At 43.5% G+C, this 25,963-nt stretch overlaps 1 protein-coding gene across 6 annotated transcripts in view; it reads left to right on the forward strand.

Moving 5' to 3' along the window:
- The first annotated feature begins 15,086 nt into the window (after positions 1-15,086).
- PCNX1 (pecanex 1) overlaps positions 15,087-25,963 on the forward strand; it is a 167,767-nt gene continuing 156,890 nt past the window's right edge. For 5 of the 6 annotated variants that reach the window (XM_043556485.1, XM_043556484.1, XM_043556482.1 and 2 more), the window contains exon 1: positions 15,186-15,728. In XM_043556485.1, the coding sequence (XP_043412420.1) occupies positions 15,576-15,728 (153 nt within the window). In that variant the 5' untranslated portion in view covers positions 15,186-15,575. Of the gene's footprint in view, positions 15,729-25,963 lie in introns of all 6 variants that reach the window. The other variant, XM_043556481.1, reaches the window with a different exon arrangement.

The raw sequence follows: 25,963 nt of genomic DNA on the forward strand, positions 1-25,963 counted from the left end.
GTAGGGATTGTAGGGGGTGGGGATTACTTCCTCTAGAGTGTGAAAGGTTCGACTGAGGTGACTGCCTTTAATACATTCTTGCCAACACAAAATGCTTTGCATTTTTGGTTTCATGGCATCATTTTTGAAATACGAATCATAAAAGCAGTGCATTTCTGCTGTGTCTGCTGAGACTTACTTTATCACTCTCCTATTTCAGTGTCAATAAAATGATGCTGTCATTCCAGCTGGGAGGTATTTTGATTGTTCCAGACAGAAAGCTGGCTGATCACATTGGGAAAGAGAGAGAGAGAGAGAAAGAGAGAGAACTTCTGTGTGTCTCCTTTCTGAGGTTGAGAAGAAAATTATCTCATTTTAGCAATGGATAAATGCATTTTGATGGTAACTGATTACCGAGTTGAGACCTCCTATAAAGTCTTCTAGCACCGTGGCGATTTACTAACGGACAAAGAGAATCCCTTGCTAAAGTCATCATTAGCAAAAATCTTATGCCACTGGCTTCTAAATAAGCATAAATGTAGAGTAGTAAAATAGAGACTGGGGATAAAATAAGAGGGTTGGAGTAAATGATCTCCTTTGATTTAAAGAAAATTCCAAGCTGGATGTTGGAAGACTCAGCAATGATGAGAAATGCCTGAAGAGAGAGAGTATTCATTTAGGAAGGTAGTGGAAATCTTCCTAAGTGATAAATGAACTTGTGGATATGAGTGTGTGTGTGTGTGTGTGTGTGTGTGTGTGTGTGTGTGTGTGTGTTTGTCTCCAACTTCGAGGTGAATATTTTTTTAAAGTCTTGGAATGGTGGCTCAGTTGATGGCAGAGTGGAAAGGACTCAGAGACCAGCCAGAAACCTTGGAGCAAGGCAGGCATTTCCAGAAGGTCTTGGCAGAAAGAGTCAGATGGAGAGACGGGCTAGCTGGTTAGTGCCAGGGAGGTTGAGAGAGGAGCCACAGGTGGGTGGGGCACAGCCCACATGGTAGAGAGGTCTGGGCAGTCTGAAACCCCAGTTAGCTGCCCGGGGTAGTGGGTAGGAGGGACTGTGCCTTAGAAAGCATGGTGGTGGGATTTGGGTTCTTGGGGGGATTGACAAAGAAGAGTACGCACCCAGTCTAGAACAAATGGGATACAGCAAGGGTCCCAGAAAAGGGACTTAATCTCCAGGCAGGTGACCAGCTACTAGAATCAGGGGAAAGTCTGGCATAGGCCCAACACAAGGCTGATCTGATGCTATTCTCTTAAGAAACCAGCCTTGGGCTCCTTAAATTCCCCAGACTAGAGACACTCAAGCGCCTCAGATGTTCCCAACTGTACTAACTGCCAAATCCTAGAATCAGGCCCGTGATTTCAAGAAGTTTAAGATGTGGTTCTGTCCTCAAGGAGTTTATAATCTATTTGGGAACAAAAGGTCAGCACACATCAGACAGAGAAGAATATGTCTGTATGTCCATTAACTCTGTTGTGTACTAGTTGTAGGTATTATGAAAAGGGAAAAGTCAAGGACAGATTCATGGGAGAGGTGAGCTTTGGGGGATGGCTTGGATTTTTTCCAAGCAAGCAAGAACAGGTTCTGGGCACTGGGGGCTAGATGCTCATGAGGGTAGGCAAAAGAAGGTAAGAACTCTCCTGAGATACCTTCCCCATCCTGCTCCAACCCAGGCAGGAATAGTTAAGCCCCTCATTCCTGTAAGAGAAGCCACTAGAAAGTAGCTACTTTCACAGCTGGAAAGTAGAACATAGAGAAAGGAAGTGGAGTTTGCTTGACAAGAGGAGAATGTGATCAGAATGGCTGGGGAGGGAGCTCCCAGCTTCTGTGTGTGGGACTAAGAGTCTGTTTCAGACTCCAAGCTAATTCAGCCTGGACTTGTACTAGTGCCATTCACAAGCCTATAGGGCATTTTCCTACATGCTTCCTGTCTATGCTCCCCACCCTTATCACCCTGACTCCTTATTTCCCTTCTATTAGTTTAGTGACTACAGCAGAATCAAATTTTCCTATTAACTGAAACCCTTGGGATCTTGGAGCCTTCATCCACTTTCCCCCTCACAGATGACATAATGATACACACTGTGATCCAGAAGCTCTGGATCCCGTGGCTGACAGAGTAGGCCACCTGTTCAGCATCGTCAGGATGAGTATCACCATCAAGATGACTACTCTGTATTGAGGGGTATGAGTCAACTCAGCATCTTTGTCTATCTTTGTGACTTTTACTGTAAAAAAAAAAAAAAATGAGTTTTAACGTATTTCCTTAGCACTGGCAGTTGCCTTTCCCAGTCAGCTACCGCTTAAGACATTCCTGATGGCTAATGTCAGATCTCAGGATACTGGCCTATGATGCTGGGAAAGGAGCTGGTGTCAGAGTCTTGGCTCTGAGCTGAGGTTTGACTCAGTGGGAGCAGCCACAAGCAGGAGCTGGGATAATCCTTTTCCTTTAGCAGCTGCTTAAGCAGACCTGACATTTGGGTTGGAAAAGGATTTCAACTCACCCCAAAGTAGAGAAATTACTTTTTCACCATCAGAAAGTAATGTACGTGCTGCAAGATGGAGGAAGCTTTTCCTGACTTGCAGCAGGAAAAAGCTGGACGCCTACAGGGCTACTGTGCAGGGAGTGGATGGCGACTGACACTTGTTTAGCAATTTACAGCAGATTGTTTTAAACCTCATTTAATCCCCCCAGCAAGCCCGAGATAAAGGGGTCATTTTATCATGTATTCCACAGACGAGGAAACAGATGCACTTTCTTAAGCAACCGTCAGTGAGTTGCAATCCAGAAATGAACCCAGTCTCTTTGAATCCCCTTCCCACATCCTTCCCAATAAATTAGAGGTTCTATTCTACCGTGTGGCAATCAGCTGTAGAACACGTGACTTTTGATCTCAGGGTTGTGAGTTTGAGCCCCATGTCGGGTGTAGAGGTTACTTAAAAATAAAACTTAAAAAATTAGATTTAGTGGTAATAGGCCATTAGATTTAATGGAGTTAGACCATCTGGGATCTGAATCATGGCTCCACCAACGTTTATCCGTGTGACCTTGGGCAAGTTACTTAACCTCTCTGTCTCTTGTTTCCTCACTATTACAAGGGGGAACATAATAGTACCCACCTCATAGCACCGTTGTGTGCATTGAAAAAGGCAACGCAGGGGCGCCTGGGTGGCTCAGTCGGTTAGGGGTCCGAGTTCAGCTCAGGTCATGATCTCGCGGTCCGTGAGTTCGAGCCCCGCATCGGGCTCTGTGCTGACAGCTCGGAGCCTGGGGCTTGTTTCTGATTCTGTGTCTCCCTCTCTTTCTGACCCTCCCCCATTCACGCTCTGTCTTTCTTTGTCTCAAAAATAAATAAACGTTAAAAAAAATTAAAAAAAAAAAAAGAAGAAGAAAAAGGCAATGCACCGGGAGTTCTTTAGCTCAATGGCTGACACGTAGCTGTTGGGCGAATGGCAAGTATTGAAGTGTGGGATATATAAGCAGCGAAAGCATGCAATAAACACATTCCTACAGAGAGGGATGGGTGTACTAAGCTATAGGGATTCGAAGGAGACCAAGAATTTCTGCCCTTAAAAAAAACCTCCCGGTCTCCTGGGAAAGATAGAGACATAAACAAATAACTATAATGCGATGTGACAGTGCTACAGCAGAAGTCTGTCTGGATTTGCCAAAGGAGTTTTACTCAACAGTGACCATGACATTCTGTTGCTGTGGATAGATGTTAGTTTTTATTCCACCAGAGAATCACAATGCGTGTTTCATCCTCCTTGAAGTAGAAGGGAGTTGAGTAAGTGTCCCTGGGTATCGGGGTTTGGCCAACCCCACTGCTAAAATCCATAGCTTAAGAAACGAAGATGTGTCTCCATTCTGTCTTTCCTGCTGAGCTCCCCTGTCCTTGGGTAGCCTGGGAGGGGGTTTCATACCCCGTGTTCTGCCTCTTGATTAAGACTCTGGGGGCTCAGCAGCATCTTATAATGCACCCAGGGGCAAGCTACCTGGCCTAATTCTACGGGAGGTTAATCATGCCACGTCTACAAAGAACCTAAATTAATAAAGAGAACATTAAACATGTCAGGTTTAAGTGACTGAAATCACTTAAGCTATACTTTGTTGTTTTCAATTGTTTATCCTGTGAGTTCATGTCCTGAGCAAGGACATTTGCAAATAGCCATCTGGATGAATATGCCACAAGCATTATTCCTTGTATGATTTCAAGACCTTTTTACCCCATTGTCTCCCCAACCTCCAACCCATATCATGGCCTAGGGTAAGTTACAGAAACCCTCTGAGTTATTGTTTTACTAATTAGAGTCAATGAAAACTGAGATGTTTTAAAACATTTACAGAGAATATTGGCAATACTTTCAGTGTCATAAAGCAAGAAGAGACATTATCATGTAACTGCATAAAATTAAAGTCAATCAAACGGGGAAAAAAAGTTGGATTATTCCAGGATAAATTCCAAGTGCACGTAATATTTAAATGTATAAAGATGAAGCCATCTTCTCTCTTAGAAGAAACGAAAACAGAGTTTTTCACCTCGGAATAGGGGAAGGCCTTTTTAATTATGACATGAAACTCAAAACCGTGGAAGAAAAGATTGGTATGTTCAATCCCATAACATTAACGTTTGCTGCAAGGAAAAAAACCATAAGCAAAGTCAAAAGGCAAATGACAAATTGGATGGAAACATTTGCAGCTGTATTACAGACCAAAGACTAATTTCCCTTAACGTATGAGCTCCCGCAAATCAGAAAGCGAAAGACTAATGGTGTAATACAAACATAGGCAAAGCATGTGAACTGGCTGGAAGAGGAAGAAACGGATCCTAGGCACACAGAAGTGGCTCGGCATCACTCACAATAGAAGAAATTAATTTAAATTAAAATCATACTGAGATGACAATTTTCATTCATCAGGTTAGCATAGATCCCTGAAATCTGATAACATGCCCTGTGGATAAGGGTATTCTGAAACGGGCACTTTCATACCGTGCCTGTGGGGGTATACATTGGCACAACAGTCGGTAGAGCAATTTGGCATCAGCTCCACTTTTATTTAATTTTTAAATGAAACTTTTAAAATGTTTATTTATGAGACAGAGAGGGCATGCAAGAGTGGTGGCGGTGGGGGAGCACACAGGGAGGGGGAGACAGAGGATCCGGGGTCAGTAATAGAAAGGATGTTTCACTGTATGTACTTTTTGTTTGGTGTTTGATATTTCCTACCTATTGAACTATGTGAAGGTATCACCTATTAAAACTTCAAAAATGAAATACAAAGTAATAATAGGCCAAAATTTGCTGATGGTAATTAATTAAACACAATTAATTTGATTCATAAATTAAATGATTAAATGGCCAAGTTTCTAAACCCATGTGTGATTGTCTACCTGTTCCATCCATATTCCTTCTCCCTGATTAAAAAAAAAATTTTTTTTTAATGTGTTTATTTTTGAGAGAGAGAGAGAGAGAGACAGAGTGCGAGCAGGGGAGGGGCAGGGAGAGAGGGAGACACAGAATCCCACGCAGGCTCCAGGCTCTGAGATGTCAGCACAGAGCCCGACAAGGGTCTTGAACCCATGAACCGTGAGATCATGACCTGAGCTGAAGTTGGACACTTAACTGACTGAGCCACCCAGGCACCCCAGCCTTCTCCCTGATTCTTAACATAATCCAGTTTTATTTAGGCATCTACCACTCCCAACATACCCGCTGTGTCTCAGTCTACATCTGGGACTGGCTGGTCTAAGGGCAAGTCCTTTCCCATGGCCAGTAACTGGTTCAGGAACCGTGGCCAAAGTCAGTGTATATCACTGCCCTGAGAACAAGGCTTGTCTCAAGAATGCCAGAGGCTCCTGGGAAAGACATGCCCTTGCTCTTAGGTGAACTGCGCCTCAATTGATGGCATTTCTAGGTGGAACCAGTCACCGCCACAGCCCTTTTGCCTCCATGTAGGGAGCAGCTTTAGGTGAAAGCCAACCCATTGAGGAGGTCATGTCAGGAGACTGCAGAGAAACAGATCCAGAACCACTACATTAAACTGCCCTTGAAGCCGCCCTACCTCCTGGGCTTGCAGCGGTATGAAGCAACACTTTTCCTCATCGTTTATGTGAGTTTGAATCCAATTTTCTGTTACTTGAAGCTGTAGGCTAATACCCATGTCACAGAGGAGTATTTCCAAGAATCTATGAAACACATGGGTAAGTCAGAAGGAAAAAAATACCTCCTGAAGTTTCTCAGACTTAGCAAACTGCCAAGGCACATGGCATGTGTTGACATAGAAACTTTCCCAATCAGGCTCTGAACTCCGAGTAGAATATGGTACAGAAGTAGCCAGGGGGATGGAGTGGAGAGACAGAGAAGGATTCCAACATTTTCTGTGGCTGTGACTGGGTAGGGGGCCTACTGGGTGAGTTTTAGCTCCCTTTTCTATATTTCCTCTGATAAAAAAAAGTAAAAAAAAAAATTTTTTTTATGATGAAAAACTAAATACCAGCCAAAAAGGCCACTTGGAAGCAGATTGGTAGAGAGGCTGGGCCAAGCAAATCCCAATAAGTTAAGGTCAGGTTTTCAAAGTACAAGCCTGAAGGCTAAATAAATAAATGCTTATAAAAAGCTCTTCATAAATTAGAGATTAGAAGTTTAAGAACTCCTAGTAGCCTGAGGCTATTAGGAGTGAAGGATTTAAAATGAAACCCCAAAAGCAAATATAGATCACAGCTGGAATACTTACAGCAGACCTTACTGTTCTGCTCCCGAGACACTAATTTGCACCAATAATTTGGAGGTGATGTGTTTCTAATCGCCCCTCATATGGACTCGGTTTTCACTTTCTGGTACTTTCCACAGGCTGAGGTCACTACAGGACTCAGGGTGGGAGGTTCTAGCGTCCCCTGGAAGTGGGGAATAGGACGTTTTTTTTCCCCTTCTTACTCCACTGACAACCTTTGAGGAATGCGAGGAGGACTCCATAGAGGAGACCGAGTCTAGGATAATCAGGGAGGGAGGTGACAGGAAACCAGGAAGAGAGTGCAATGACCCAGGAGCAAAAAGGTTAGATAAGACAGGGACCAAAAAGTGTCTGCTGGACTTGGCAACCAGGAAATCACTGGTGACTTGGGGCAAGAGCAGTGACCAGAGTTAAGTTCAAGGCAGGTGAGGAGCATCCTTCCAGTCTTAAGAAACGTGGCTGGGAAGCAGAGGAGAAGGAGGGTGGACGCTGGAGCAGGCAGAAAGTTTATGGAGGACAGTGCCTGTTGGTAGGCTGAAGGAAAGAATCAGTAGAATGAGAATGCTTTTTGGTGCCCAAGGAGTCAAGGTTAACAGGTTGAGTATGGTTCAGAGATTGCGGGAGGGGCATCCAGAGAGCCAGGTGGAGCGAGTTCCTCAGGCAGAACGACTCCTGTTCCACTCAGAGAAGGAAAAAAAAAGAGGGAAGGGAAGATGGATGCATGTGTAGATACATATAGAAGCAGGAGGGCAGGAAATTGAGAGATGCCAGTCTGATATCCTCTATTTTCTTTGTGCCTACGGGAGCGAGAGGGGTGTAGATGTCTTGAGAACATTGGCAAGCTTTTTTTTTTTTTTTTAATTTAATTTTTATTTTTTTTAAAGACATGAAATTTATTGTCAAATTGGTTTCCATACAACACCCAGTGCTCATCCCAACAGGTTTGGCAAGCTTTTAAAAGTCATTACGAGGGGTGAAACAGCTAATAACTGGGAACCAAAGAACTGTCAGGAAGAATCCAGGTGGCAGCTGAGGTTAGAACCTGGGAGGTTAGCCTGTGTGCTGAGGCAGATCGTCCTGGGTTGTGGTGTGGTGGATGGTGAGAGGGGGAGGGAGAGGAGTGAAAAAAGCACCGGCCTTGGAATGATTGCATTGCAAACCCCTACACGAGATGAGGAACTGAGGGCAGGAGAGGTGGTGGTGGTGGTGGGAGGGGGGTCAGGAAAAAGAAAAGAAGGAAGGACTTAAAGAAAAAAAAAAAAAAAAAAAGAACGGTTGGGGACAGTGGTTCTCAATACAGGTTTCAGGATAGGGCCCTTAACATGCAGATCTCTGGGGCACGTGTTAGAGATTTCACGTTAGTGAGACCTAAGTGGAACCTAAGGATCTGCGTTATTTTCCAACTTATTATTTTTTAAAAACGAGTAATGTGCATGTGACATGAAATTCACAAAGTACAAAAGACATGCAATGAAAAGTAAGTCTTTCTCTCACCCCTGTGGCAACTCCTGCTGCCATTGTCTCAGATGTTCTGTTAGGGACATTCAATACACAATCCCATACAAAATATGCTTTTTTTTCCCCTTTATGCAAACAACAGCATGTTATACACACTGTCCTACACTTCTTTTTTTTCACTTAACCGTATATCTTAAAGATCAACCCATATCAGTTGTTAAAAGCTCCTTCAATGTTCTCTTGACTGCTTGGAATTCTATCTTTTGATAGCAAAAGATGGAAAACAATAGGTGCTCATGTTAATTCTCTGCTTCAGGGATTGCCAACACTGGAGGAGTTTTTCGATACCCTGCGTAGAGATGTACTAGAATTTGGAATGTTCTTAATAGATTGTGATTTGGGGGTGCGGGATTCATGGGTTACATGTTGAAAAACACTTGTCACAGGACGTGAGAGCAAAATGAGTTTAAACAATGGAAATACTGAGAGAAAGAGAAAACTGGATGGACTAGGAGCTTTTAGTTTGCATCATGATCTCTACTGATTTAATTGGGAGATTTCATCCTGAAGATATCATTCCCTGGGACATATATACAAAATACACTATTTGTGCATAATTAGAAAATGGTGATGTATATTAACAGCTGCTGAATCCCAGTGACAATAGGCAAAGCAAAAACAAAAATAAAACCCAAAACCAAAAACAAAGCCAAAAGAACAAACAAAATTCGTAAGAAATACATTCCCATGTGCTGTCAAGGTTTCCATAAAGAAAGCTATGGAAAATCTCCAAGGGACAGATCTTTTTATTACATCGTTGTTTATTTTTGCTGCTAGAAAAAGTAATTGAGGGGCATCTGGCCGGCTCAGTCAGTAGAGTCGTGAGTTCAAGCCCCACAATGGGCATGGAGCCTACTTAAAAAAATAACGAAAAACTAAAAATAAATAAAAAACTACCGAAACTAAATGCAATGAGTCCGCCACACTGAACTTCCCAGAATTCTTCAATTCTGCTTGGATTTCTTGATTTGGGGCTAGGACAGACTTAGAAAGTAGATGACTCTGAATTGAAACACAGGTTGATCGCACACCCCGTAACATTTCCACTACTGGCCACCACTTCCCACCAAGGAATGTTCTTGCCAGAAGAGCCAGACATCCAGCCTCCAGAGGTGACAACTCTCATTTTCTGCGTAACGACAGGCAGGTGTTCTAGATGACACTGACGGCTACCAATCAGGTGTGCTCTTCAGGGAATCACCCAGCGAGATCACTTGGTCCAACAGGTCCCGCCAGCATTACGCTACTGTGGCTGAAACAGAAAGGTAAGCAAGACCTTTAATATGGAACAAACACATCAGACATCCGTTGAGATAGAAGAATCCTTAAATGTGAAAAGATGGGAAATAATGCATGTGCCTATTGTTTCTAATTCAGGGATTACCAGCATCTGGGGAGTTTTACGATATCTTATACACTCCCCTTCCTTTCATTGCCCTGCCCTAAAAGTGTTGTGTGTGAGCTTAAGAATAGTGGATTGGGATTTTGAGATATATCAGAAGATCCCCTCAAGATGACACAAAACCTCCTCACATGGAGTTGATATTTAAAAGAACCCAGTAGCGGGGCACCTGGCTGGTTCAGCTGGAAGATCATGCAACTCTTGATCTCAGGGTCGTGGGTTCGAGCACCATGTTGGGTATAAAGGTTACTTAAATAAATGAATAAATAAAAATTTTTAAAAAAGTTTAAAAAGGGGCGCCTGGGTGGCTCAGTCGGTTGAGCGTCCGACTTCGCTCAGGTCACGATCTCACGGTCTGTGAGTTCGAGCCCCGCATCAGGCTCTGTGCTGACAGCTCAGAGCCTGGAGCCTGCTTCAGATTCTGTGTCTCCCTCTCTCTCTGGCCTTCCCCCCGTTCATGCTCTGTCTCTCTCTGTCTCAAAAATAAATAAATGTTAAAAAAAAAAAAATAAAAAAAAAAATAAAAAAGTTTAAAAAAAAAACACAGTAGATTGAGATTTCCAAGGAGGATGAGGTGCTTTACTTATTTAGCTCTGTACCCAGATATTGATTGGTGTTTTATAATTATATAATGTAGGATTTGGGAAATTCACCTCCCCTGCTTTGACATTTATTTTCCTGATATGATATAAAATGGTATGTAGCATATAACTAAAAAGAGATTCAGGGAAGGATTCTAAGGCACTTCCTTTCTCTTCCAAATTATCCTAACCTTCATTCCATAGTTTTTCTAAGCTGGTGATAATGCCTTTGAATGTTGAAGAGTTACCAGGTGAAACCTAAGACAGGTGAAATCTTTAACTGAAAAGTCATTGCCTTCTGTAATGCTTTATTTTTTTCTTTTTTAAAAAAAAGAATTTTTTTTTAATCTTTATTTATTTTTGACAGAGAGAGAGACAGAGTGCAAGTGGGGGAGGGTCAGAGAGAGAGGGAGACCCAGAATTAGGAGTAGGCTCCAGGCTCTGAGGTGTCAGCACAGAGCCTGATCGATGTGGGGCTCGAACTCACGAACCACGAGATCATGGCCTAAGCTGAAGTCTGACGCTTAACCAACTGAGTCACTCAGGCGCCCCTGTAATGCTTTATTTTTTCAACTTACATGGATTGTCAATTGATCATAACAGCTTTCTGCTAGGCATTGTGGGACAGGCTGAGAAGTGCCTTGCCCTCAAGGAATGTACAATTTGGTTGGAGGGCTACACAGTAGCCCACAGTTCAGCGTTAACATGAATGGAACAAAGGAGTGCTTTAGGCTATTCAAAAAAATAGATGAATGGATTTGAAGTTAGTCACAGCAGACTTTAGTAGGCAGGTGGAGGAATAAGTTTTTCTAGGTAAGGCAAATGGCCTCAGTAAAAGCATAGAGGCAGGAATTAATAAACGGACGGGCGTGTAGATTAAATTAAATAAATGGATATACTGAAAGGGTTTACGATTGGGAGTAGTGGGAGCTACGTTAGAGAGGATAGTGGGATTCCGTTGGGGGGGACCTTAAAGGCCTGGCTAAAGAGTATACCTTTAGTACTGGAGGCACCAGGAGGGAATTGAAAGCTTCTGAGAAAAGGAGGGGCACAGAAAAAGTGGATTAGGGGCGTTGATTTGTTGGTGGAAGGTAGAATGATTTTGAAGAGAGATTGGAGGTGAGAGAGGCTGTGTGGTACAAGTTGATGAGGGTAGCCACCAGGATGGTTAGATCGACCTTGCGAAGGAAGGGTGAGGCAGGAGAGAGACGGCAGGAGACTAGACCACGGGGGAGGGTATGTGAGGTTTCAGGTTGGAGCTAGTTGGAAAATACCGGTTTCATGAAGAGAAACACATCAGAAGAAGGGCTGGTTTGGGTTGAGGGAGAAAAAACATGGATACCTGCTACATTCAGGTTGCTGGCGGGACACTTGGGCGATAACGTCCAAGGTATGTAATTGTTGCTGCATAAACGGACCAGAGCTGCGGTTTGTTTGCCTCTGCTCCGAGGCGGGCTTGCGTGGGGGTTATTAGAAGGTTTTGCACACTCAGCTTTGTTCCTTTCAGGCAGGAGAGGAGCACCCGCTGGCAGAGCATCCCCAGTCCTCAAGGGGCCCATGAAGTCAGGAAGTATAATTTTAATAGAATTAGCTGAAAGATGAGCAGAAGTCAGGTGGTGGTTTGGTAGTATGTCACTGCCGCTAACTTTGACATGCTAAGTGTATCATTGTTAATAGCTTTTGTGCAGGGCTCAGAGGACTAACACTTAGCAAATTAGATTCCTCAGTTTTTGTCCTGCTCTTATAATTTAGGGTATATTACCTTGGGCAAACCATTTAACCTCTCTGTGCCTTGGCTCCCTGTCCATAAAATAGAAAGCTCATTGTGGCAGCATTCATAAACATGTTGAAAGCTACAGATAAAAAGCATTGTAGGGTTCTCTCCTTCCACCCCCACTCCAAAGACTGAGTCAGTCTTTCAAAAAGGTCATCCATTTCATTGAATTCGTTCAATGGCTAACTTAGCTAATAAGCATTTTTCTAAAAGGCGTTTGCCAGTCCAGGGCTGAAAAATGTAGTCTATAACTGCCTTCCCTGCCTTCTGGGCCTGCTTATTCTGCTGGCCCCCTTTCACTCAGTGGCTGGTTGTCAGTCGATTCTCATCTCTGGGCTCCTGGATCAATCCCAGCCATATTGGAAGGGAATGAGAGTTCTGTATTAACATTCTGGGACCTCAGTACAAGGCAACCGTGATCAATGTGAAGTTCAGTCTCAGTTCTAGGTATTAAGTTCCTGCTTTGTTTTTATGTCTCCCTTTGCCACATCTAGCCTTTGGATACCTGTCTTATCACCCTGAGCCCAAGTCCTTGCCCTGCAAGCTTGTCCAGTACATGATCTCAAAGCCCTGAATTCTATTTGTTTTCATCAATTCCTTATAAGGAGAGGAATCCAGACCTGGAAGACAGCACTGAAGCTGGGGCTTTGCTACAAGCAACATATTTTCTTAACGCCTGCCACAATTTCCCAATTTTTGTCTGCTCCTGGATTTCCCAAGGTTGTGTTCCAGCTGCCCACTGGCTTACAACACTTGCATTCTCTGTGTTGAACCAGCGTCATGCTGGCTGCTTTCCTGGCTGCTGCCTGTGCCCTACCCTTCAGATACTGTCTTCCGGTTGCCTGCTCATCACGCCAGCTGGGTCTGCCTCCAATTCCATGATGTATCTAGGTCTGGTCTCTGCTTCTTCCAGTCTACCTCACCCTTATTACAGTTAATCCTTTTACATTAAACGAAAGCAGATATTTGCTGGTGTGGAAACTGATGTGGTACTGGAATTTTATCCTTGTTTACATCTTTGTTTGTGTTGGAAGTGCTTGGGATCACTTCCAAAACCTGCTCAGAGAGCTTTCCTGTCTCTTTTAGGAGAAACAAATGAACAGTTGACAATACCTTATGTCTAAACCCAAGCCTCAAGACCACTAGTTTCATTGTCAAATTATATTATTTAAACTTGATTGTGCTTTCAGACATAAACATTTTTATGTTTATTTATTTTTGAGAAAGGCAGAGAGAGAGAGAGAGAGAGGGAACAGGAGTGGGAGGGAGGGGTGTTGCAGAAAGAGAGAGGGAGAGAGAATCCCAAGCAGGCTCTGTGCTGTCCACATAGAGCCCAATGCAGGGCTTGAACCCACAAGCTGTGAGATCAGGACCTGAGCCAAAACCAAGAGTTGAACACTTAACTGACTGAGCCACCCGGGTGCCCCCAGACATACTAATCTATTTTAAAGTATATTTTGGCCAGTGTTCATTTGTTTCTCACAATATGAAGGCATCTTATTGGAACTTGATGGCTTTGTGGTCACAAGGAAATAAACAAATCAAGGCTGGGGACAGTGTTCTACAATGGTAGTTTCAACCTCTAAGGTACATTGTAATCTTTTGGAGGGCTTGTTAAAACAGATTGTTGTGGGACGGGCCAGAGTGGCTCGGTCACTTAAGCTTCCAACCCTTGATCTCAGTTCAGGTCACGACCTCATGGTTTGAGTTCGGGCCCCACACCAGGCTCTGCCATGATGGCACGGGAACCTGCTTAAGATTGTCTCTCCTTCTCTCTGTCCCTCTCCCACTTGTGCTCTCTCTCTGAAAATAAACAAACAAACAGATTGCTAGGTCCCACACCCAGAGTTTCTCTGGAGCGATGCCCGAGACTTTGCATTTCTAACAAAGTTCTCAGGTGTGGTGACACAATTGGTCCTGAGAATACACTTGAGAACCATTGGTCATATGTTTAAACTGGCCACAGGTAACCAAAAGCTGCCTAGCAGTACTGATCCGTTCAAATTCTTGTCTGAATGGATGAGGTGGAGTGCTGAGAAATAAACTTCTACATTAAATTTCAGTTGCAGCAGTTAGAATGACTGCTGGTTTCAGAGGTCTTCTCAAACCACCATTACTTACGACGACACAGTTTTTTGACACTTCAGTTTCCTTATGCATAAAAGAAGGGGAGTGTCTGTGCTGTCCTTCCCCTAGCGTTGTGCAGGTCAGATGAAATGGGAATGAACATATTTGAACCATAAAGTGGTATGGGCCCCGGAGGTATTGCAATGGTTTTTCAATACTTTTCTTAAAATAGCACTAGTTTCTTTTGGCTCTCTTGCATTTCTGATTAATTCCAGCAGCTTTAATGCAGGCATATAGAGTACTTTTATTGCTATAATAATTAAACTCAAACTTCAAACTTCAAAAAAAATTTCATTCAATGAGATCAGAAATACCTTACAAACGTTCCAAAGAGGCAAGGATGATTCCCAGTCTCTACAGCAGTAAGAGAGCTATGAGACCCACAGTTTAGATTGGCCTATTAATAAAAATGGCTACAAGTTACAGCACGTGAAAATGTAAAATCACCGTGTATAAAATGATAAACCTGTCTACCCTAGACTGTTACGTCTCTTGGAATTTCTATTAATTTATCTGTCTTTGTTAGTAGTAAATTCTCACAATCCTGGCGTGGCTGTTTTTCTCACCCGAGGGCCCCCAGCTTCCTCCAAGGGCCAACACAGTTCTTGCTCAAATTGAGCGCGTTTGTGACTTTTCATTAGTCACCAGCTGTATTGAATTCTGCTTGGCCTTCAACTAAGCATCGCAGATATTAGCCTCCCTGTTCCCAGGTGTTAACTAAAATAAACACGATAAAACGTCAGCCAGGATGCTGACGTGGTTCTAAAGACAAGGTTTGGGAGTATGACGGTCCCCGTTTGGGGACTGGTCAAGGCACTTGGCAGGGTGGTTTGCCAGGGGCAGAAAGGAGTCTCCCAGAGCCCAGCACCACCCCAACTCCCCCCCGCCCCGCCCCAGTCCCGGGCCCGGCCCGCGTCTGCGCGCGCTTCTCCCGGGCGCCGCCAGGAGGCGCCCGCCGCAGCCGAGGCGCTGCGCGCACCCGCGGAGAGCCGGCCCGGGGGGCGGAGGGAGAGGAGAGGAGGGGCTGGAGGGGGCGCGGCTTGCTCCCCGTCCCTCCCGGGCGCCGGGCCTCCCTCTCCGCCGGGCCCAGGGCTGGCGGCCGGCGGGGGTCGCGGCGGCGGCGGCGGCGGCGGCGCTGACGGGCCGCGGGCACGGGGGCCTGGCTCCGGCTCCGGGTGTTAGGAGACAAGATGGCGGCGGCGCTGTGGAGGCTGGTCTCCTCCTCTTCTCCGCTCTCCTCCGCCCCGCCGCTCGCCGCCTCCTCGGTCTCCTCCTCCTTCTCGTTCGCTGCCTCCTCCTCCTCCTCCTGCAGCAGCCCTAGCGACCGCCGGAGCGCCGGCCCGCTCTCCCGGAGCTCCGGAGGGGGATAGACGGGGCAGCTGCGGGCTCCGGAGACCGAGGCCGAGCTGGGGCCGGGGCGGGGACGGCGGCGGCGGCGGCGGCGGCGGCGCCGGGTGGGGATGGGGTCGCAGACGCTGCAGATCCTCCGGCAGGGGGTGTGGGCCGCGCTCAGCGGGGGCTGGTACTACGACCCGCACCAGGCCACCTTCGTGAACGCGCTGCACCTCTACCTGTGGCTCTTTCTGCTCGGCCTGCCCTTCACCCTCTACATGGTGAGTGTGGTGGGGGCGGGGAGGAGGGTGGCCCCTTTCCCGCTTCCCCTGGTCGCTGGCCGGGCAGCGCTGGCGTTCCGCAGTCCGGCGGCTGCTCGCGCCTCCCGGGCTCCGGGCCGGGGTCGCGCCTTCGCCTCGCCCCGGCGCGCGCGCGCGCCCGCCCGCCCGCCGCCCCCTCGGGCCCACTGCCCCGCTGGCTCTAGTGCTCCCCTCCCCCACCCGGCCCCCCCTCTCTGCTCTTTAGGGTGTCCCCTACGTCGGTGATGACAGGAGGGACGGAGCAGTAGCAGCAGCCCCTACCTGCGCCCCCGTGTGCCCCACCCTTTTACGGGGAAGTAGTAGCCTCCGGGGCCCCTTCTCAGGGGTCCTGAATCTGTAGCCCCTCCAGCCCGTTGCACCCGGGGAGGAAAGCCCGACTGGGGCTCCCTGCCCTCCGCGTTTTGTGGCAGGCGCCGAGCACTGTGCTCCTAAGGGACGCCGCATTCATCCTTGGCACGCGTGCTTATTTGCGCTCCGTTCCGCGGGCGCCCGGGCACCCCTTGGGCACTCCCTTCACCCGAGGCGGTTCTCTCTCCGCGCTCCACCTCGCCTCGAATCCGCGTGCGGGGCCCTCGGCGCGGGGGAGGAGTGCGTGCGGCTCGGTGGGGAATGTAATTGCGGGGCGGCCGGGCTCTAACTCGCGACTAGGTGGTGTTTGAAAACCTGGCTCCTGACCTTCCTGCCTCCAAAAATCATTGTTTGTGCTGGTTCTTTTCTGTTCAGCTCTGTGGTCAGCGGCTGCTGTGTTTCCAGGCCAGCTTTGGGGGGAGGGAGCGGGGGAGATACGGGGAATCTGGCTGGCATTTCAGATTTGTTTGGATTGGTTCAAGGCCGTTTACTGATAGGAAAAAGGAAGTGCTGCCTGTTGCTGAATTCAGTACGATCAGCCTCTCCGAACGATCTGGGCTTGTTTTTACGCTGTCTTTTCGCTGAAAGTTGTACGCCTGTTTTGTTTTGTTTTGTTTTGTTTTGTTTTGTTTGTTTGTGTTTTTAAACACATTAGGTTAGGGTGGGGCGTTAGGGTGACTAATGTGGAAGAGAGATGATACTTAAACTTCAGTTAATATTTTTAAGCTTCGGTTAAATTTTTAAAGTAACCGGAAGGGAGGAAAGGATGATAACTTTTTTGTTTTAGGAGCGTTCCTTTTAATGTATTTCTGTTAACTTTGTGGTTCTTTATGGAGCTATATAGTAAAGGCGCTGGATTGGAAAATCTGGGAGTATGCCTGAGAAGTGCTGTAGGGAGTGAGAACACCCGATCCTTTCCTAAGTGAAGCTCCTTTTCACTGATTGGCAGGAAAGTGCCTGCTTGGGGGAAGACGTGCGAAATTTTACATTCCCAAGCAGATTTTAGATTTACATCAAAATTGTTTGGAAGGGACTTATTGCTGCAGATAAAAAGGACATTTAAAAAAATGCTGATGACTTCTTATTTTATTATTTTTTTTAGGGGACTTGTTCAGTCTTGTCCCATTCTGAAAATTTGTCGTGAAGTGTTATAATTTTCAATTAATTCTGCCCTAGGGGGTTCTATTTGCACTGCTCTACCTTCCAGGAATATGACATCATTAACGAACAGGTTAATTACTTTGGGTATAAGAATCCTCAGGCTGTCACAGAGCTTTCATGGCAGATTTCTCTTACATCCAAGAGAATTGTGAACTTAAAACTGAAACTGGTACTTCAGATGTAAGGATTAGTTGCTGTGTTGCAGTGTAAGGTTTCCATGTGAGCACGTGAGCTGTGTTAGGGGCTAAGTCTCTGTAATCAGCAAACATTACTAAAGGAAATTAGCATAAGTAGAGAGCAATACATTGAGTTTACTGTTTCATTTTGGGAGTTTATTCAGTTGAATTTAATTCACAAATATTTGAGCGTCTACTATGTCCTGGGCAATTTGCTAGATTCTGGGAAAACTGCTTCTCTGACTTTCTTGTCTTATTTAATGGTAATTCTGTTCTTCCTCATCTTTTAAAATCTCTCCTTGATTCATCTTTCTTTTCACATCCAGTTCATCGAATTTTGTGAGTTCTGTTTTGAAAACCTAAAATCCAGCTAGTCCTCATCATCGCCTACCTGGTTCAAGCCACCATTTATGGCTCCTCTGGATAATTGCAGGATTCTAATGAGGTTCACTGCTTCTGTGTTCTCTATTCTTGTTACAGGAGTCGAGTGATTCTTTGAAACATAAATCAGATCATGGCACTCTTCTTCCCTCAGAGCCTGCCCTCTGTTATACTCCATCACTTTGCCTTCTTAGAATTTTCCCAACATAACAACTATGTTCCTGCCTCAGGGCTTTTGCACTTGCTCTTCTCCCTCTCTCTCTGGATGACTCCTGAAGATATCTGTGTGACTTGCTCCACCTGTTCAGATTTCAGTTATATGTGAGGCTTTCCCTGATAACCAATGTAACATAGCAACCGAGTAGCTCCTACAGTATTTCTAGTCCTCCTTTTCTCCTTTATTTAATAATGTTTATTACTAATTGGTATATATTAGTATCTCTTTTTTTTAGTGTTATTTGTATATTTTTGAGAGAGAGAGAGAGAGAACACGTATGTCAGCAGGGAAAAGGCAGAGAGAGGGAGAGAGAATCCCAAGCAGGCTCCTTGCTGTTAGCCCAGAGCCCGACATGGGGCTGGATCTCAACGATGATGAGATTATGACCTGAGCCGAAATCAAGAGTCGGCCATTTAACCAACTGAGCCACCCAGGTGCCCCTATATTAATATTTCTTTATCTCTTTGGAGTATATGGTCTGAGGAGGGCAGAGACTATTTTGTTCACTGCTTTGTTGTCAGGACCTAGATCAGTGCAAGACACGTAATAACTGCTCAGGTGTTGAATGATTAGAAATGAACAAGACACAGCTTCTGCCTTCAAGGAACTTAAAGTCTAGCTTGGGGATAATGAACAGTTGACAAACATTAGAACTGTTGTGAAAAGGTAAGTACAGAGTGGCCCTGAGTTTCGAGTCAGGTGATTGATTCAGCAAAGAGGATTTGCCAGCATTTGAAGAAACATTACTAGTTGTATAGTATTGAGATAGATGGAAGTATATACTTGAAGCAAAATTCAACATTTCACGTAAAAATAAAATCTCTTACGGGGGCGCCTGGGTGGTTCAGTCACTTAAGTGTCCGGCTTTGGCTCTGGTCATGATCTCACGGTCCATGGGTTTGAGCCTCGTGTCAGGCTCTGTGCTGACAGCTTGGAGCCTGGAGCCTGCTTCGGATTCTGTATCTCCTCTCTCTGCCCCTTCCCCCGTTTATGCTCAGTCTCTCTTTCAAAAATAAATAAACATGAAAAAAAAAAAGAATGGAAAAACATAAAATCTCTAACAGTTATAGATTATTATGTGTATGTTCTCCCAATAATAACTATAAATGATAGTGACTTTTAAGTGTATAGGTTCTTTTTTTTATATAAAATTTTTTAATGCTTATTTTTGACAGAGAGCATGAGTGGGGGAGGGGCAGAGAGAGAGGGAGATACAGAATCTGAAGTAGGCTCAAGGCCCCAGGTGTTAGCACAGAGCCTGACATGGGCTTGAACTCACAGACTGTGAGATCATGACCTGAGCTGAAGTCACACGCTCAACCGACTGAGCCACCCAGGCACCCCAAGTATATAGGTTCTTTATCCCAAACACTGTGTTCTCATTTAACTGATGAGGACACTTGAGGTTAGTCATGGATGACCTGTTTTGTGACCTTTTAATCTAGCAATTAAAGGGCTAGATTTATACAGGGCCTTTGTAGCCGTTGTATAGGTAGCTTTTTTTTTTTTTTCCTTTAAATTAAAGGCCCAAAGTCTATGAAGAGGTAGTAGGTTAAGTTAGGTAGAGTCTTAGTGCTTTTTGTATAGGAGTAAAACACTTTTGCTATTAGTAGCTTTTGTGGATGCTTTGAAAGGTAAGAGTTTATAGCTTCTGCAATTATAAAACTTTTCAGTAGTGAAAATGAAGAAGTAATTTTTTCCTTCTTACTTTCATTGTCCTTTCTGTTCCTCTTAAGGCACTCACCCCACTTTGTCTTGTTATACATTTGACCCTTGAACAACATGGGAGTTAAAGCCATCAACCCCTACTCCGTGGAAAATCCACGTATATCTTTTGACTTCCCCCAAACTTGTCTGCTAATAGCCTACTGTTGACCTTAAGCCCTACTGGTTATATAAACAGTCAAGTAACGTATTTTGTATGCTACATGTATTATATACTGTGTTATAAAGTAAGCTAGAGAAAAAATGTTAAGAAAACCATGAGAAAATATTTACAGTACTGCACTGTATTTATCAAGAAAAGTCCACATATTAGTGGACTCATGTACTTCAAACCCTTGTTCAAGGGTCAACTGTAACCATTTTTGCACATGACATGTGACAGATGGTGAATGTTATAGTCATGAGCTTTGTGGCATTTTTGTGTGGTGGAAAGCAGATTGGAATTGGTGTTATCTTGGTTTGTGAATTTTGGCTCTTCTTGATTGTGTGTCCTTTGGGAGAGACCCTACCTTTCTGGACCTTGATTTACTCGTGAGCCATTTCTTGTGTATTTTGTAAGGAAATATTTAGGAAATGAAATTATTCACTTTCAGAGTGGCCTTCAGTAAATGTCATTTGAAAGAATGGCTAATTAGAACAGTGTTTCCTCTATAATGTTGTATGTCTGGAGGAGATGAGATAACTCTCGATTAGTCAAACCATTATTGCTCAACGTATTGTTTTTTTCTGTAAAGACTTACATCCCTAGGTGATGAACTATAACATTAGAATCTATTTACACAGGTGCTTCTCAGACTCCAGTTGTCACCAGAATCACTTGAACGTGTTAAAAGTGTGCATGTACTCGTCATTCTGATGCATAAGATCTGGAGTGTGGCCCATGTGTTTGTATTTTGTGGACATCCAGGTCAGTTTAAAGAACTTGATCGATATGCCCCTAAGTCCCATCCCCTGACCTAAATCCAGCTGCCTACTCATCATATCCTTTTGGCTGTCTTACAGGCATCTCGAAGGTATCCTGTCTAAATTGTTCTTGATTCCCTGCTAAACCTTCCCCTCACCGTCAGGACCAGACTTGTTTTCTTACTCTGTCAGCCTTGTTAATAGCACCATCGTGTGTGCAGTTGTTCATACGGTCTCCCTCCCCCTTGCCTTGTGAGCCAGTCTTACCAATTCTCTTGTCAGAAATCTCAGGCCTTCCTTTCCACTTCCTAGTTCGCCTGGTGTTTTGTTTTGTTTTGTTTTGTTTCCTTTTTTTTTTTTTTGGTCTGTACTACTACTTTAGCTTCTATTCTTTCTTTTACAACTCCTTCTCTACCAAGTAAAAGACTCTGTGTCATTCTCCCTTTCTAATATTCTTCACTGACTTTTCTTTTACACCTAGAATCAAATCCGGCATTCTTACTAAGCCCTCCCTGAAACCAGTTCCACCTTTGTCTGCAGTTTGTGCCCTGGTCACACTGGCCTTTCTGTTACTTCAACCTACTGAGCTCGTTCCTCATCCCGGGCCTTGGCACATGCTATGACTCCTGAAGGGAAACTCTTCTCTCCTGCTCTTTGCAACAAAGCCTGCTGTTGCTTGGTCATCAGGACTTGGGCTTTAATATCATCTCCTCCAGAGGTCTGACCTGCTAACCATAAGCAGGTTCTCTCTCTTTTGAACATCATTCCATCCTGTAACTTTTTTTCACAGTTCTGTCCATAAACACATATATTTATCTTTGTTTACTTATTTGCTATCTCTCATTCCCCTCCGTCCCTACCTTGTAAGCTGGGGTCACGTGACTTATTTGTCATTGTACATCCCGTGTCAGTTCTCATGTTTGGCTCATATTAAGCTTTGAATAAATATTTGTTGAAGGAATCTTTTATAATATATGTGAACCTTCTTTAGACTTATCAGCATAACTGGTAGAGAATTTGGAGGGATGGGAAATTACTGTGGTAGGTTGTATTGTATGGTGGAGTTACAGCGTATGTGGGGGTTAGGTTCAGTGTTTGCGTGCATGTCAAAAATAAGATATAGAATTATTGAAAAACTAAATGCAGAATGACTGTTGAAAAACCCTTAAATCAAAGTGTAGCATATATAGTTTTTTTGTATCTGCAACTTCACAAATATATATACGCATGATATATAGTAACATATACTGTAAAATCAATAGATTATATTCAGAAACTAAAATATTCACAACTTTGATGAAGGTTTTAATTTTTTTCTTCCAGGTGATTTTATTGTATCTTCTATAGCTGATGTTTATCATCTACAGAATGATAAGTCCTTTATTAGTAAGGATTTCTCTGAGGGCTTCATGTCATTCTTTTTTTTTTAATTTTTTTAACGTTTATTTATTTTTGAGACAGAGAGAGACAGAGCATGAACGGGGGAGGGTCAGAGAGAGAGGGAGACACAGAATCTGAAACAGGCTCCAGGCTCTGAGCGGTTAGCACAGAGCCTGACGCGGGGCTCGAACTCACAGACCGCGAGATCATGACCTGAGGCGAAGTCGGATGCTTAACCGACTGAACCATCCAGGCGCCCCCATGTCATTTTCTTTAGCAAAGATTTAAAAATATTTTAGGGGCGCCTGGGTGGCTCAATCAGTTGAGTGTTGGACTTCGGCTCAGGTCATAATCTCACAGTTCATGGGTTTGAGCCCCACTCAGGTTTTGCACTGACAGTAGGGAGCCTTCTTCAGATTACTGCAAGCTGTAAAATCATTTGGTAATTGAAAAACTAGGACGGTTTCTTCTATTTCATTTCCTGCTTTCAAATGCATAGATTTAACTAGGTAGTTTGCCTTTGCTAGCTGACTTTATTGAAAGTTAAATTTTTCCGATTCTTTGTTTCCCTCTCCCTCTGCCCCTCCCCCCTCCCCCATTTGAGGGCGCATGCTCTCCTTTCTGTCTCAAAAATAAACATTAAAAAATATTTTAAAGATCAATGTAAACAAGATTTTGTTATGACTGAAACTGAAATTGTCGTAGTTTATAATTTATATTTCCTAAAATGTTTAATTAGGAAAGTTATTGTATTATAAGTTAAATGCATACATTTAACTAGGTAGTTTGCCTTTGCTAGCTGACTTTATTGAAAGTTAAGTTAAATTTCAGGGGCGCCTGGGTGGCGCAGTCGGTTGAGCGTCCGACTTCAGCCAGGTCACGATCTCGCGGTCCGTGAGTTCGAGCCCCGCGTCAGGCTCTGGGCTGATGGCTCGGAGCCTGGAGCCTGCTTCCGATTCTGTGTCTCCCTCTCTCTCTGCCCCTCCTCCGTTCATGCTCTGTCTCTCTCTGTCCCAAAAAAAAAAAAAAAAAAGTTAAAAAAAATTAAAAAAAAAAAAAAAAAGAAAGTTAAGTTAAATTTTTCCAACATTTTTTTAATGAGAATAAAAAAGTTGGGAGAATTATACCCACCACCTGGTTTCTATAATTTTTTAAATTATATGTCTATGTATCCCTCTAGCTATTAAGACCTTGGTTTTGTTTTGTTTTATTTTTATTTTTTTATTTTAGAGAACACAAGTGGGAGAGAGGGGCAGAAGGGGAGAGAGAGAGAATTATTAACCTTTTTTTTTTTTAAGGGGGATGCTTGTGAAGTAACTTGCAAACATCAGTATAGATCACCCTGAAACATTTCTGCACGCGTACCATCTGCTAGAGTTATGATAGGCACAGATCCTAAGTGAACTGTTGGATGAGTTTGAATGTTGATAAATGCACACACCTGTGTAGTGCAACACCATCGTGTTGTTGAACATTAATGTCACCCCAGGAACTTCCTGCTTGCCCTTCCCAGTCAACCCTCTCACCCTTATTCTCATTTTTTCCCTTGGTAGAGTAGTTTATCTAATTCTAGAACTTCATTTTAATGAAGTCATGTAGCATATTCTTTGTGTAAGTCTTTCTCACTCAGCATAATGTTTTTGAGATTTATCCATATTGTATATATCAGTAACTTGTTCGCTCTCTTTTTTTTTTTTTTTAAGTTTATTATTTTTGAGAGAGGGAGGGAGAGAGAGAATTCTAAGCAGGCTCTGCACTGACACAGCACAGAGCCTGACAAGGGGCTTGAACACACGAACCATGAAATCATGACCTGGGTGGAGGAGATCAAGAGTAGGACCCTTAACTGACTAAGCCACCCAGGTGCCCCATTAACTTGCTCCTTTTTATTGATGAACAGTATTCCTTTGTATGAATATATTAAAGTTTGTTCATCTTTATCTAGTCTCCTGTAGATAAGGACCTCTTTTGGCTTTATGTAAAAGGTATCACTCCAGCATGAGGGTAATTTTTATCGGGACTCAGAAGAAATTGGACAACTTCATTAAATATCAAAAACGTTTTCTCTCCCCAAATAAGAACATGTTTTAATTTAAAATACATTAATGATAATTGCATACCTTATTCTCTTAGTTCAGTTTTTGTAGTCTTGTATTTGCTTAGTATTTAGATTTTCTCTGTGAATTCAATAGAATCTTTAATTATGTATATAGATGTTTTTGCTAAATTCAAAATTATATATAAGTAAAAAGGAGAAAGTAAAAACCTCTTGTAATCCCATTCACCCAGTCAGTTGAACATTTTAGTAACCAGAGTGTATTTGGAGCTTATAAATATGTATTATGCTTTCTTAAAAAAATGGGCTCATAAAATTTGTACTGTTGTGAAGCCTTCTATTTTTGTTTGACTATAAATTGTGAATGTTTCCATGTAAGGAAAGAAAAGTAACAGTTTTAATAGCTCTGTAGTAGGTCCTAGTATAGATGTGTTATGGTGTATCTAATCGTTTTCCTGCTATTTTACAGGTTGTATTTTTTAGCTATTTAGAAAACACTAGGGTGAATATTCTCGCAGTTAAATCTTTGTGCTAGTCTTTTGTATAAATCCCTAGAAGTAGACTTGGTGAATCAAGGGATATGCATATCTGTGTTTGATAATTGTTCAGTTTATGAGTGAATCCTTATATTGAGAGAGAGCATGAATGAGAGAATGATGGATAATAACGCAAGGTTCCTGAGAAGGCAAGATAACTGTGTGGTCTAAAGAGCACAGGCAGTAAGGGATCATCCTCAGAAAGGAGGGATGTGGGGAGAAGTGATGAACAGTTGGTGGTCAAAGCTGAGGGAGATCTGTTTTTATTTTGATGATAATCTTGAAGTGTGGAGTGTTTTCTGTTGGGAGTGAGGGGAAAGGTCAGGAGGGTATTCAGGGTTTAAGGAGGATTTCCAGAAGGTGAGATGCTGTCCTAAGTTTTAGAGGGTGGGGAAGTGAACTGATGAGCAAGGGATGGTAGGGTTGCCAGGCAACTTTGAGGATGCCTTTGAAGTTGAGGAACATGAGTTCAGAGTGTTGCAGAGGAATGTTCAGGAGAGAAATTTGGGGTAAAATTTATTTAGAAGTTACCACCTTTGCATAGCTGTCACCTACAGTGGTTAACTCCAAGCCACAAGTAGACAAGATCTGGAGAGAAAGTATAATTCATTAAAAGGAAGGTGGTTCGGACAGAACTCCAAGGCCTAACAGCAGTTAAAATCAGTGAAGGAGACAAGAAGGCAAGAGGGAAATGGAAGAGAGGAACCTGTTACGCAAGCCAAAGAAAGAGAGTGTTTTGAAAAAGGAGAAAATGGTCAAAAATGCCAAATTACCCTCTTAAAAGGATGTACTAATTTTTCATCAACAGTGTTGAGAGTACCTCCCACCTCCGCTCAGCACTTTCCCAAACAGTGTTACTGTTGTAAATTTCTTATTCAGTGGAATGTCATATAAAACCATTTCAGTAATACTCTGGTTTGATAATTGCTACAGTTTCCCTTGAAGTACTTTTTAATTCAAACTTGGTACAAATTAAGGATGCTTACTGCACTAACATATATCACATAATATCTTTTGTCTGATTTTTTTCTGTATTCTCACTTTCATAGCAGGCAGCTGATAAATAAGCAGAAATGCTTCCTTGAGAAGAGATCGGTTGCTTTTTTCTGTTATTTGAGTTACATCAAATGGTTTTCCTGTGTCTCTGCATAACTGGGGAGTTCAGAGAGTTACTCTGTAGGTGGGCTATGACGCCCCGAGATACCCTGGAAGAGTAACAAGAATCGCATTGAGTAATGGAATGGGAAAGGGCAGATTACAATAAATATTTTCCTACTGCTCTTCGTTAATATAGAGGTGCATTTTGCTAAATC

This window comes from Prionailurus bengalensis, chromosome B3, assembly GCF_016509475.1.
Source record: "Prionailurus bengalensis isolate Pbe53 chromosome B3, Fcat_Pben_1.1_paternal_pri, whole genome shotgun sequence".
NCBI lineage: Eukaryota > Metazoa > Chordata > Mammalia > Carnivora > Felidae > Prionailurus > Prionailurus bengalensis.